Source organism: Euleptes europaea, chromosome 12 (genome assembly GCF_029931775.1).
Source record: "Euleptes europaea isolate rEulEur1 chromosome 12, rEulEur1.hap1, whole genome shotgun sequence".
In the NCBI taxonomy this organism is placed as follows: Eukaryota; Metazoa; Chordata; class Lepidosauria; order Squamata; family Sphaerodactylidae; genus Euleptes; species Euleptes europaea.
This window is the reverse complement of record NC_079323.1, coordinates 2,572,590-2,585,759: the sequence shown is the minus strand read 5'-3', so window position 1 is coordinate 2,585,759 and position 13,170 is coordinate 2,572,590. Positions and strand designations below refer to the sequence as shown.

Below are 13,170 nucleotides of genomic sequence, written 5' to 3'. Positions count from 1 at the left end.
TGTCCTCCAGAACGTCCTATCCTTAACAGCCTTGCTCAGGTCTTGCAAACTGAGGGCCGTGGCTTCCTTTATAGAGTCAATCCATCTCTTGTTGGGTCTTCCTCTTTTCTTCCTGCCTTCTACTTTTCCTAGCATGATTGACTCTTGTCTTCTCATAATGTGCCCAAAGTACGACAGCCTCAGTTTGGTCATTTTAGCTTCTAGGGAGAGTTCAGGCTTGATTTGATCTAGAACCCACTGATTTGGACGCACACCTTAACGTGGTGAGGGGGTTTGTGTGTGTCAGCGAAGCTGAGAGCAATGCCGTCAAGAGACTAAACTCCTAGCAGAGTCACTCAAGACGGAATGGTCACAGCTGAGACAACAGACAAAGATGTATTCACCCACTTCAGGGATCAATGGCCACATCTGCAGAAAAGAACAGTCAGTTCCAGTGGTGATGAAGGCAGAGGAATCCTTGAAGGCTAGCTACTGGGCAGCAGCAGTAGTGGAAGGCGACACTGGTGAAGGATCTTTCGTAGACAACAGCAGTGCCACTACTGAAATGCCTTTAATATTGTATCAATACCCAATGACAATAAAACAGCAGGAGGTTGAAGGTTCAAAGCAGTTTGTTTATTGGCCCAATACACAAAGGGGTGAAAATTGCCCAAAGCGCCGGACAATTCACACACACATCAAAGGATTGCAAGCACGAATATAGTCTTTGGTAATGGGTGGTACAGAGACGTAATACATAACGTAAGGACCCAAATACCCAATACTAGGGACCCCCAGATTAGCATACCCTATTAGAGAATCGGAGGCGTTGTAGAGAAAGTGGTGATCTAATGCTCACTAATGAGCAGAGAAGACCCACCAGTGTCAGGTGCTTCTCTGTTTGACCCTAAATCATTGCTATCCTTATCTTGGACCTTGGTTCCTAGCTGGTCCTTATGAGTGGGAAGCCAGCTTATGAAAGCCTGCTAAGACCATCTATGGATTCTTTAATTAGCTTCTAACTAAGGAGCAAAACTTAGCCTCTTATACTTGAGGCATGTAACATACACAAGTGCTTGGTGTGACTATAGTAATGGATGCCAACTCTTATATACTGAGTGTGGCATGTTTATAAGTGCAGATATACTTTATTGAGTACAAAGAATATAATTCAAATCAAAGAATACATTTCCCATAGCATATAATGATTTCAGACATTACACTACAGCTAACCCTGGTTAGTACTACCTTGAAAACCCTGTGATGAGACAATCCAAAATCAACAATACAACAGTGTAAACGGCTTGTGTGTATGTAAAGTGCCTTCAAGTCGCAGCTGACTTATGGCGACCCCTTTTTGGGGTTTTCATGGCAAGAGACTATCAGAGGTGGTTTGCCAGTGCCTTCCTCTGCACAGCAACCCTGGTCTTCCTTGGTGGTCTCCCATCCAAGTACTAACCAGGGCTGACCCTGCTTAGCTTCTGAGATCTGACGAGATAAGGCTAGCCTTACTGCGACATAAACTTTCATGGGCTGAAGCCCATTTCAGCAGTTGCATGAAGTACCTCAGCAGACTGACTGATTTTGATTTGTAGTTCACCTTTCTTAATGGGACTCCAAGTGGATTACAAGTATGATAGAAGCATTCAGACAGTCAATAAGTAGGGTTTCTATTTTCTCTAGTGGAACTCATCTCTGATATAAATTGTAACCCCAGGAGATCTCCAGGCCCCACCTGGAGATTGGCAACCCTAAAGATAAGGGTCACTTAATTGATGCAGGCTACTATGGGGCTATGTAAAAAAGTAAGGGATCCATGAGAGTCCATATAAATCTGACTTTTACTTTTTAACTTTTTAAAGCAACTAAACTTTATCTAGAAATACATGAGGGGAAGAGTTTTTGGTGCTGTGGTTCAAGGATTTGTGTGTGTCCCCTTTTATATAATTAGTTTCCCTCCACATGTAGTACGCAAAGGCTGCAATCCTAAACATACTTACTAGCGAGTAATATTGAAGAGGGTGTTCTTAAATAGAGACCAGAACCGTAGTAGAGTGGAATCTACATGCACCAATCCCAATATGTGTTTCAGAATATCTCCAGATGGAATGGGAAGGCAGGCCGTGGGACAGAAGCTGGAGCCAAACAACAGCACGATAGCAGAATGGGAGCATCTGTCATCCTTCTAGTTAACTGGAAGCTCCTCACCAGCTTTCCGAGAAATTCTCATTAAGTGAGGTTGTTGTCTTGGGAAATGAGTTCATGCATACTTCAAGATCACTGCTGTTTATTTCCTTGGTTTCCCCAAAGCACCGCAGTGGGAACTCGCATTGCGTTTTTCAGAGAAATAAACAAGATCTTTTTGAATCCCTTCAGTGGAGATGCAGAAACTACCCAGGTTTAATCTACGGGGATTTGTCTCTCTAAAGGGAGCGGCAGGGATTCTTTATGAAAGCAGGCACCTGGCTTTGTTTCACTGCATTGCTAGAAGCTTCCCAGATCCTGGGAAGTGTGAAGAACCTTGGACCATTTGGCCAGACGTGAGTTTCAAGACAGTGTGAGGAATCTCCGTTCCTTATGCTTTCGTTTTAACTTCTCGCCCAGTTGCCTTCCCTTCTCAAGTGGAGTGTGTGATAATAATTGGATCCTTTCCAAGGGTGTTCTAGTGCCGAGTGTTATATTGAAACTTCAGATTCTGTTGACTGATTGAATTTGCTCAGTCTCCTGCCCACATCTTTCTGTTATTCCACTCAATAATTCCATTTCTCTCCAGGCTCTCGTTGTTCCTTCCAAGCAAGAGATTGAAAATAAAACAGCGGATATTATAATGCTCCTGTATAGCTCTAAGGTGTGACCTCTTGAATATTGTGCACAGTTCTAGTTACTGTATCTCAAAAAGGATATCACAGAGCTGGAAAAAGTACGAAAGAGGGCAGCCAAGATGATTAGGGGGTTGGAGGACCTTCCCTATGAGGAAAAGGTCAAGAGTCTGGGACTTTTCAGCTTAGAAAAAAGACGGCTAAGGAGGGGGAGACATGATAGATAAAGGTTTATAAAATTATTCACGAGGTGGACAGAGTGGATACAGATAATTTCCCCCCCTCTCCCAAAATACCGATGGACGGAAGATTCAGGACAGACAAAAGAAAGGAGCTGGGTATGTTTAGCCTGAAGAGGAGAAGACTGAGAGGGGATATGAGAACCATCTTCAAGTACTTGGGCTGTCATATAGAGAGGAGGGTGCCGAGTTGTTTTTTGTTGCCCAAGAAGGTCAGACCAGAACCAACGGGTTGAAATTAAATCAAAAGAGTTTCCATCTAGACATTAGGAAGAACTTTCTGACAGTTAGAGCGGTTCCTCTGTGGAACAGGCTTCCTCGGGAGGTGGTGGGCTCTCCTTCCCTGGAGGTTTTTAAGCAGAGGATAGATGGCCATCTGTCAGCAATGCTGATTCTATGACCTTAGGCAGATGACAAGAGGGAGGGCATCTTGGCCATCTTCTGGGCATGGAGTAGGAGTCACTGGGGGTGTGTGTGTGGGGGGGGGAGGTAGTTGTGAATTTCCTGCATTGTGCAGGGGGTTGGACTAGATGACCCTGGTAGTCCCAACTCTATGATTCTATGAAAATACCTCTTTGCACAGTGAGTGATTAAAATCTGGAATTTGCTGCTAGAAGATGTAGTGATGGCCATAGGCATAGACGGCTCGAAAAGGGGATTAGACACATAAAGGGAACCCCCACATTCAGAGGCAGTCAACCTCTCAATCCCAGTGCCAAGAGGCAACATCAGGTGTTCTTTGGATTCTCGGGCCATCCTCTAACTCTATTATTCCCAGCATATTACATTAATTATGCCAAAGGCCACGACACATAAATTAGATTCAGAGAATGCTGGAGAGGTCTAATGTAGACCAGTTCCCATGGAAATAGAGGCCATGGCCTACCTTTCCCATCCATCTGCTATTGGCTTCTGTCATCTCTCCTTTAAGAGGCAAATGTTGACATGTATTCATGCTACTTCTTCCATGAGACCATAGGCAAAGTCAAGGACATTCACAGAGCAGCCTTTCAGTGGATCGGTGGCATGTGTAATTCTTCCTTGGTGTCTTAACTCAACATTTTTCTCTCTGCCAGAGATTATCCTTGGCTGACAAACCATGGCCAACTGTAATGGCAATACTTCTGCCAAGGAGTTTTTGCTGGCCGGACTTCCAGCTCTCCAAAACTATAATAGCCTATTATTTGTTCTGTTCCTGTCATTCTACCTGCTCATATTGACCGGCAATTTAGCGATCCTTTCTGTCATTGTGGTGGATGAAAAACTGCACAAGCCGATGTACTTCTTCCTAAGCAACCTCTCCGTCTTAGACATCCTGTTCACCACCACGACCGTTCCCAAAATGCTGGCCATATTTCTGGTCGGCGCAAAATCCATTTCTCCCCGGGCTTACTTCCTGCAGATGTATTTCTTTCACAGCCTAACGGTGACCGAAGCGTTCCTCCTCGTCGTCATGGCCTACGACCGTTATGAAGCCATTTGTAACCCGCTGCATTACCTGGTCAAAATGACGAGAAGAACGAATATCCAGCTGGCAGCCAGCGCGTGGCTGTTGGCTTTCACGGTTCCCGTCCCGGTCATCATCGAAACTTCTTATTTAGGATATAGAGAAAGGACTTTAGTTTACCACTGCTTTTGTGACCACCTGGCTGTGGTCCGGGCAGCCTGTTCCAATTCGGATTCAAATATGCAGACGTTCATCGGGTTTTCAATTGCTATGACAATCTCCATCACCCCGTTGATCCTTGTGGTCGTATCCTATGTCCACATCATTCTCTCCGTCTTGAAGATCAGTTCCAAAGAAGGACGCAGCAAGGCCTTTTCAACCTGCTCTTCGCACCTGATTGTGGTCGGGACGTACTACTCTTCGATTACTGTGGCCTATGCCTCCTACCGAGCAAACATGCCTGCCGATATTCAGGTCCTGAGCACGGTGACTTTTGCCATTTTAACGCCATTGTTAAACCCTCTCATTTACACCCTGAGAAACAAGGAAGTCAAAAGCATGCTCAAAAAGTACATCTTGGTCCGAATTCCCTCTGCTTTGCAAAAGAACCATTTACTTTGAAGAAAAGAAGCACTACAGAAAAGGTAGCACGTCATGTTGTGCTCCTGACTAAGACATTCAAGGATTGGTATTGCTTTTTAGTTTGGCGGAACTGCATCTTTCTAGTAAAATTGACCCCTTTTATAGTATTTTCATTTTGTAGGTGTGTGTGTAATTTTCCTGAATGTCTTGTCAAGTGCTCCAAAATATGGTCCTTTAGAATTGACAGTTGACAGGCATCGGGAGGCATGCCTTTTCTTGCCCACAGTCAGCCTCCTAGCTTTAAACAACTCATCACTCATAATAAAGCACTTCTTAACATGGACACGTAGAAAAGAGCAAGAGTTCAGTAGCGCCTTAAGGACTAACAAAATTTCTAGCAGGGTGTGAGCTTTCCTGAGTCACAGCTCACTTCTTCACGAAAGCTCATCCTCCGCCAGAAATTTGTTAGTCTTTAAGGTGCTACTGGACGCTTGCTCTTTTCTACTGTTACAGACAGACACGGCTACCCATCATGATCTGACATGGACATGGATTGTGGGATCAGGGCCTGCAATAAACCCAGATGCTAACTCTGTCCCCATATTTACACGGGCAATCCCCGAACCTAACAACACCAGCCATACCATCTCAGGTTCATTCACTTGTTCATCTTCCAATGTTATATATGCCATCAAGTGTCAACCCTGCCCTTACACTCTCAGACAAACAGGCAGTCCCAAAGCAAAAGAATAAATCTCACATCAAAAATCACAACACTCAAAAACCAGCGTGAGAACATTTTAATCTTCCAGGACATTCCATTGTTGACCTAAGAGAGGCAGTCCTCAAACAGAGAAGATTCAAGGGGAGATTATAACGTGAGATTGCTGAACTTGAGTTCATTCACAAATTCAGAACAATGGATCACACAGGGCTGAATAGAGACGTAAGATTCTTATATCTACAGATGCTGATTTTCTGTCCCCGAGTATTGCCCCTCTGCTCCAGTCATGCTGCTTACATTTTGCATTGTACTTTTGCATCCTGACTCCCTTCTTTGCAACACTTAGGGTTGCCAGGGCCCTCTTCACCACCGGCGGGAGGTTTTTGGGGCGGAGCCTGAAGAGGGCAGGGTTTGGGGAGGGGAGGAACTTCAATGCCATAGAGTCCAATTGCCAAAGCAGCCGTTTTCTCCAGGTGAATTGATCTCTATCAGCTGGAGATCAGTTGTAATAGCAGGAGATCTCCAGCTATTCCTGGAGGTTGGCAACCCTAGCAACACCCCTCCCGACTTCAGACTGGGATATAAGGACTCGGCGATATTCCATTCCTGCTCATATCTGACGAAGACAGCTTTGCCTTTCGAAAGCTCATACCCCGAAAATCTTGTGGGTCTCTAAGATGCTACTGCACTTGGGGAGGGGCTGTGGCTCAGTGGTAGAGCGTCTGCTTGGCATGCAGAAGGTCCCAGGTTCAATCCCTGGCATCTCCAGTTCAAGGGACTACGTAAGTAGGTGATAGTAAAGACCTCTGCCTGAGACCCCGGAGAGCCGCTGCCAGTCTGAGTAGACAAAACTGACTTTGATGGACCAAGGGGGTGATTCAGTAGAAGGCAGCTTAATGTGTTCAGTCTTGCTCTTCTACTGCATGCCAGCATGGTTACCCTCCTGAAACTTGTTTTTAAAATGTTATTATGGGGGGGGGGGATGTCTTTTCTGCAGAGATGGTCACAGCAGGAGAACAGTTTGTTAAAGGGAACAGGGCAAATGGGAATTGTTCTGAGAGGCTCTGTTGATAGTCTGCATTTCTGTTTTTTACAGCATTGTCTTCTCATTTCTGTAATTCGGTCTTTGCAGTTCTTTTGTTCCTTCTTGAGCTGTTTTTATACCACTGTTTTCTAATTTTGCAATCCCATCTTATTACAGTGTTTAATGCATGTCTTATACTGTTCCAATCATACTGGTAGATGTTGTAATCCACCTTGTGTCTCGGCAAGGAAGGCTGACTGTAAATGAAGTAAAAGAGTAATGTAATAGCCTTTGGAGTTGGATTCACCACCCGCAGTCCAAACTGGTGCATTCCATTCTCCCATCACAGTTTTCAGCCACCTCATTCTACCACCTCTGGGCTGAGACAGCATGGTTTAGTGGTTAAGAGCAGGGGACTCTAACCTGGAGGACCAGGTTAGTTTCCCCACTCCTTCACATAAGCGGCAGTCTCTAATCTGGAGAATTTGGTTTGATCCCCCACTCCTCCACATGAAGCCTGCTGGGTGACCTAGGGCTAGTCACAGTTCTCTCTGAACTCTTTCAGCCCCACCTACCTCACAGGGTGTCTGTTGTGGGGAGAGGAAGGGAAGGCAACTGTAAGCCCGCTTGAGTCTCCTTAAAGGTACAGAAAATCGGGGTATAAAAACCAACTCTTCTTTTTCTTCTCATTCTGCTCTTTGTGTGCAGAACAGTCTCACAGCCCAAAGGGAAAAAAGAATACCGAGAAAGCTATTGAGAATGGGGAGAAGTGAAGGAAAGAACTGAATCTATGGGAACGAAAGAACAGGCAGGCAGATACATATGTATGCACATTTTAATCAGCAATATAATTTTGACCCTCTGTGCACGGGAGAGCGCCACCCGCAGTCCTTCACCTGTCTACAAACACAAAATGAGTGTAAAAATACACACAAAACTGCACAGATAAATGCAAACACAAACCAAACGTGCACAATCAAGTCACTGACTCAAGCAGTGTTCTACGTTTCAACACTAACCACCACACACCGGAAGGATGCCAGGGGAATGGGAAATGGGATTTTTTTGCACTTCTCTATATTTTGCAATGAAAGAGGAAGGAGGTTTTTTCATCAGCGGAAGTCCATGGACTTTAAGCATGAATTCTGCTTCTGTGGCTTTCTAGAGCTATTTGTTTGAACGCTTTCTAAAGCTGTTTTGTACCACAGGTAAAAAAAGAAATAGCTATTTTTAGTTTTTAAAACTTCCCCAAAGATATTTTGCTTATGTCGGTTTTCTTAATCTCTCTGACATTTCCCTTCTGCAGGGTTATGAAACTTTAGCAAATCCATGGCTACTAGCCAAAATGGACACTAGTCATGATGCATACCTATTCTCCAGTGAATCTATGCATATTTATTGATTCATCATTGGAATGTTTAAAAGGTGAATATATTGCATAGCCTTTCATTGTAAAAAAAGAAAAGAAAAAAAAGTCTCCTTTTAATTTAATTTTTTAAAAAACGGAAGTAATGGCCATAACCTCACGGGCAGGATAACAATCCTGGATCCCGGAGTTAGAAACTGTGCTTGGTGTGCATGACACCTAAGAGACCACTGGGTGCTGCTGCAGCCCTGTAAATGAGGAGGGTTTTCAGTGTGCTAAAAGGCTGTTAAAGAGGCTGCAAAAATATGTTATGGTGTACAAGATTCAGTCTGTAATTAGTGTGCTATTGAAAATCCATTAAAACGATAATAAATCCAGCTTTCCAGAGGGAAACCACATTTTTGTGTCTTTTCCTGATTCCCCTACTGGATGTTGTTTTGAGAAGGACGCCCGGTAGGGTTTCCAGGTCAGCGAGGAATTGTGCGTGGTAAGGGTTGCCAGATCCAGGTTGGGAAATTCCTGGAGATTTGGGGATGGAGCCTGGGGAGGGAAGGGACCTCAGTGGGGTACAATGCCACAAAGACCACCCACCAAAGCATCCATTTTCTCCAGGGGAGCTGATCTCTGTAGTCGGCAGAGGAGCTGCTCCCATAAAGTTGGCAACCAGAGCTCGTTCCGATTTCTGACTTTGTCCATCTCTTTTACCCCACCCTACCTTCAAGGAGCTGAAGGAGGGCTCTCCCTTCAACATTTTATCCTCACAACTACCCTGCGAGGTAGGGACTGGCCCAAGGTTAACCCAATAAACTTTTTGGCTGCGCGTGAGGAGGTGAACTTTGGTTTAGTGCTTGATGCCTCTAGTTGGTAGCAATTGTTAGAGCATGTGAACCTGGACCTGGTGCAGTGTTAGACCCCCAGTTCGGATGCTGCTAGCAAATAAGTACGGTTGCCATCCTCCAGGTACTAGCTGGAGATCTCCTGGAGAAAATGGCTGCTTTGGCAATTGGACTCTATGGCTTTGAAGGCACTCCCCAAACCCCGCCCTATTCAGGCCCCACCCCCCAAAATCTCCAGGTATTTCCCAACCTGGAGGTGGCAGAAGCCCCTTGACTCCAGACTAAAAGCTGCCCCGCCCCTCTAGCTGGAGGGAGATGGGCCTCTGACCAATGAGAAGGGTACGGTTGGCTTAGGCTGCCAGGAGGCAGGGCTTCAGTGGTGGTTGGAACTGTGGGTGGGGCTTGTGATTGAGAGGCAGTGGAGCTCGTGGAAGCACCCAACAGGAGCTCTGAGGGGGTGGGCCTTGAGCCCAGTTCAGTTTGCAATTGGCAGTTTTGGACATTTGGAATTTTGAAGCTGCCAGTAGAAGCTCTGAGTGGGAGGAGTTAGTGGAGAGCATGGAATTTTTCAGGGACCCAATGGGAGCTCTGAGGGGGTGGGCCTTGAGCCCAGTTCAGTTTGCAATTGGCAGTTTTGCACAGTAGGAATTTTGAAGCTGCCAGTAGAAGCTCTGAGTGGGAGGAGTTAGTGGAGAGCATGGAATTTTTGAGGGACCCAATGGGAGCTCTGGGGGTGGGTGGGCCTTGAGCCCAGTTCAGTTTGCAATTGGCAGTTTTGGACATTTGGAATTTTGAAGCTGCCAGTAGAAGCTCTGAGGGGGAGGAGTTAGTGGAGAGCATGGAATTTTTGAGGGACCCAATGGGAGCTCTGAGGGGGTGGGCCTTGAGCCCAGTTCAGTTTGCAATTGGCAGTTTTGGACATTTGGAATTTTGAAGCTCCCAATAGAAGCTCTGAGAGGGAGGAGTTTGGGGAGAGCATGGAATGCCTGAAGGGCCCAATAGGAGCTGTGAGGGGGTGGGGGCTTGTGACTGAGCGACAGTGGCGCTGTGGGCCCGCCATGGGGCCGGCAGTTGGGGCTCTGAGGGGAGGGAGGCCCGGCTGGAGGGGGGGCATGTGGGGCTCAGCGGCGCTGCTGGGGGCCCTGCTGCTCCTGCTCCTCAGCCCCGGTGTGTAGCGCGGACAGTGCTGCCAGGTCCCTCTTCGCCACCAGAGTTTTTGGGGCAGAGCCTGAGGGGGTGGGGTTTGGGGAGGGGAGGGGCTTCGATGTCTTAAGAGTGGCCATTTCCCCCAGGCGAACGGCTGGAGATCAGTTGGAATAGGAGAAGATCTCCAGCCACCACCTGGAGGTTGGCAACCCTAAGTGCAGAGGGGCCTCGGACACTAGGAGGGGAGCCCACCAGGGTTGCCAACCTCCCCAAAGAGCCGTTCCCCTGGAGAAAATGGCACCTCCAGAGGGCCAACTCTATGGTATACCATAGAGTCCCGGTGAAATCCCTCCCCACCATTCTCTCCTCCACAGGCATCGCTCCCAAACCTCCAGGACCTTCTCGGGCTGGAGTTGGAAACACTCTGCTCTATAGGGTTGCCAACCTCCAGGTGGAGGTTGCCATGCACTCGCTTGTGTTCTGCAACACTGTTGAGAAAGACTGTGACAAGTTCATTCCTCTGAGCTCAGTCTTCTGGACATGCCACCCTGGAAGTGGGTGAGATTGGCAACGGCTTATGCACCTGCTTTCTCAGTGCTGTTCCCCACGTTGAGAAATGGCCTCCCACATGTCTTTCATTTCATAAGATGTGCAAAACAGTAAGATTGCCAACTGCAGCTTAGGAAATTCCTGAAGATTTGGGGAGGTAGATCCTAGGGAGGGCGGGGTTTGGGGATAAGGTTACCAGCTCCGGGTTAGAAAATACCTAGAGATTTTGGGGGTGGAGCCTGAGGAGGGTGCAGTTTGGGAAGGGGAGGGACTTCAATGAGGTATAATGCCATAGAGTCCAATTGCCAAAGCAGCCTTTTTCTCCAGGGAAACTGATCTCGTATCACCTGGTAATCAGTTGTCATAGCGGGAGATCTCCAGCCACCACCTGGAGGTTGGCAACCATATTTATAGAACCATGGAGCTGGAAGGGACCACCAGGGTCATCTAGTCCAACCCCCTGCACAACGCAGGAAATTCCAAACTACCTCCCCCCCTACACCCGCAGTGACCCCTACTCCACACCCAGAGGATGCCCAAGATGCCCTCTCTCTCGTGATCTGCCTAAGGTCATAGAATCAGCATTGCTGACAGATGGCCATCTAGCCTCTGCTTAAAACCTCCAGGGAAGGAGAGCTCACCACCTCCCGAGGAAGTCTGTTCCACTATTTGGGGAAGGGAGGGACCTAAGTGGGTTATAATGCCGTAGAGTCCACTGTCCAAAACGCCTCTTGTAATCTGTCTGATTTGTTTTTCGTTTTTCTTGTATCTTTCAAATTTATTACTGATACCCTTATTCCCTTTTTCTTTTGTATACCTTTATATCATGAAAAAAAAATTAAAACAAAACATCCCTTTCCTCTGTGGGGACTGATCTCTGTAGTCTGGAGATCAGTTCTAATTCTGGGAGACTGCCAGGCCCCACCTGGGGGATGGCAACTCTAGCAAAACAGAAATGGTAATCTCTTACAAAGAGATCATAACTGTAGTATAATGGAACAGTAGAGGTGGTTGCTTTATCAGAGGGAGAATCATAGTCTATTTTTATTGTATGTATTACCTTTTCCTGCATTGTCTTCCACTTGTTTATTGGAGTTCCTTGCTGTTTGACTGAACTGGGTTATTTGGCGGGGTGGTTGAGTGAGTTAATTTTGCAATCCTTGAGTCTCAGCGAGAAAGGTGGCCTATAAATGAAGTCAATAAAAATAACATTCCTTGCATATCTCATTTTTTTAATTGCCCCTCTTTCTAGGTTTTCTAGAAACTTCACAATATCACTATTCTGAAGTAATCATTCCCAAAAGGCTCCTCAGAAGATCTGGCTTCAACGCTGAGGTAATTTTGCATACTGTGGCCATAGGAATTGCAGCTTCAAATAAGAATAAGGGGGCGTGTGTGCTGGTTTCTATTGACTGGTACAGTCAAATTCCTCCAAAGGTATGATAACAAAACTGTTGTGCACCAAGAACTGTAGGGAAGCCTACCTAATCCTGGACAGATAAATATCTCAGTTCCTTCAACCCTAAACCACAGCTGCTAATAATACCAAATGGGTTTTGGTTTTTCCTAGGCTGGTGATACACAGTAATCTTTTTTTTAATTGATAACCCCACAGAACATTTTAAAAAGTATTTTGATATTGACACCCACTTTTCTTCCCAACCAGGGCCCTGAATGGCTTACAACATCTTTCTCCCCCTTTCGATTTTATTATCACAACAACCCTATGAGGTAGGTTATGCTGAGAGTTTGACTGGCCCAAGGTCACCCAGCAATCCTCCATGGCAGAGTGGGGACTCGAACCTGAGTTTCCCAGTTACTTGTCCCGTATGTTCATGTCCTCTTCTGTGATTCAAACTCCCTTCTCAAAGCTGTTCCATCCATTTAGGGTTGCCACCCTCCAGGTCAGGCCTGGAGACCCCCCCCCCCAGATTACAACTGATCTCCAGATGACAAAGGTTGGTTCCCCAGGAGAATATGTCTTATTTGGAGGGTGGACTGCATGGCATCATACCCCACCGAGGTCCTTCCCCTCCCCAACCCACTCCCTCTCCAGGTTCCACCCCAAAATCTCCAGGAATTTCCAAACTCAGAGTTGGCAACCTTACACCCAGTTCCCCTGTAATGTGAGCACTTGTTCCCGTGGTAACCCCATAAACAACATCCACAGACGAGTAGTCCAAAAGAGAGTTGATTTATTAGAAAACCTACAGGTATACAGAGCTAGCAGGTAAATTGGCACGAATGAGAACTAAAGGCACGGCTAAAGGCCTATATGGAAGAGCATTGGTCATATCAGATAGTGATGGCAGCCATGGCAACCACCCCCCCTACGAGAGCAGTTCCCACAGAAGAAAGGAATTTGGCAGTTACCAGGCTTGGCCTTGGGACGCACCTGGCGGAACCATAACACACACAGTCTGGCTGTCTCAGCAGAGAGCAGGCCTGACATGTAAAAG

General features: G+C 46.5%; 1 protein-coding gene across 1 annotated transcript; it reads left to right on the top strand.

Moving 5' to 3' along the window:
- The first annotated feature begins 4,136 nt into the window (after positions 1–4,136).
- Positions 4,137–5,105, top strand: LOC130485599 (olfactory receptor 2AT4-like). The gene has a single exon (XM_056858815.1). The coding sequence runs from the start codon at positions 4,137–4,139 to the stop codon at positions 5,103–5,105; it is 969 nt and encodes a 322-aa protein (XP_056714793.1).
- Positions 5,106–13,170: the final 8,065 nt, after the last annotated feature.

Coding starts and splice junctions, on each gene's coding strand:
- LOC130485599 (XM_056858815.1), top strand. CDS start 4,137: ATGGCCAACTGTAATGGCAATACTTCTGCCAAGGAGTTTTTGCTGGCC.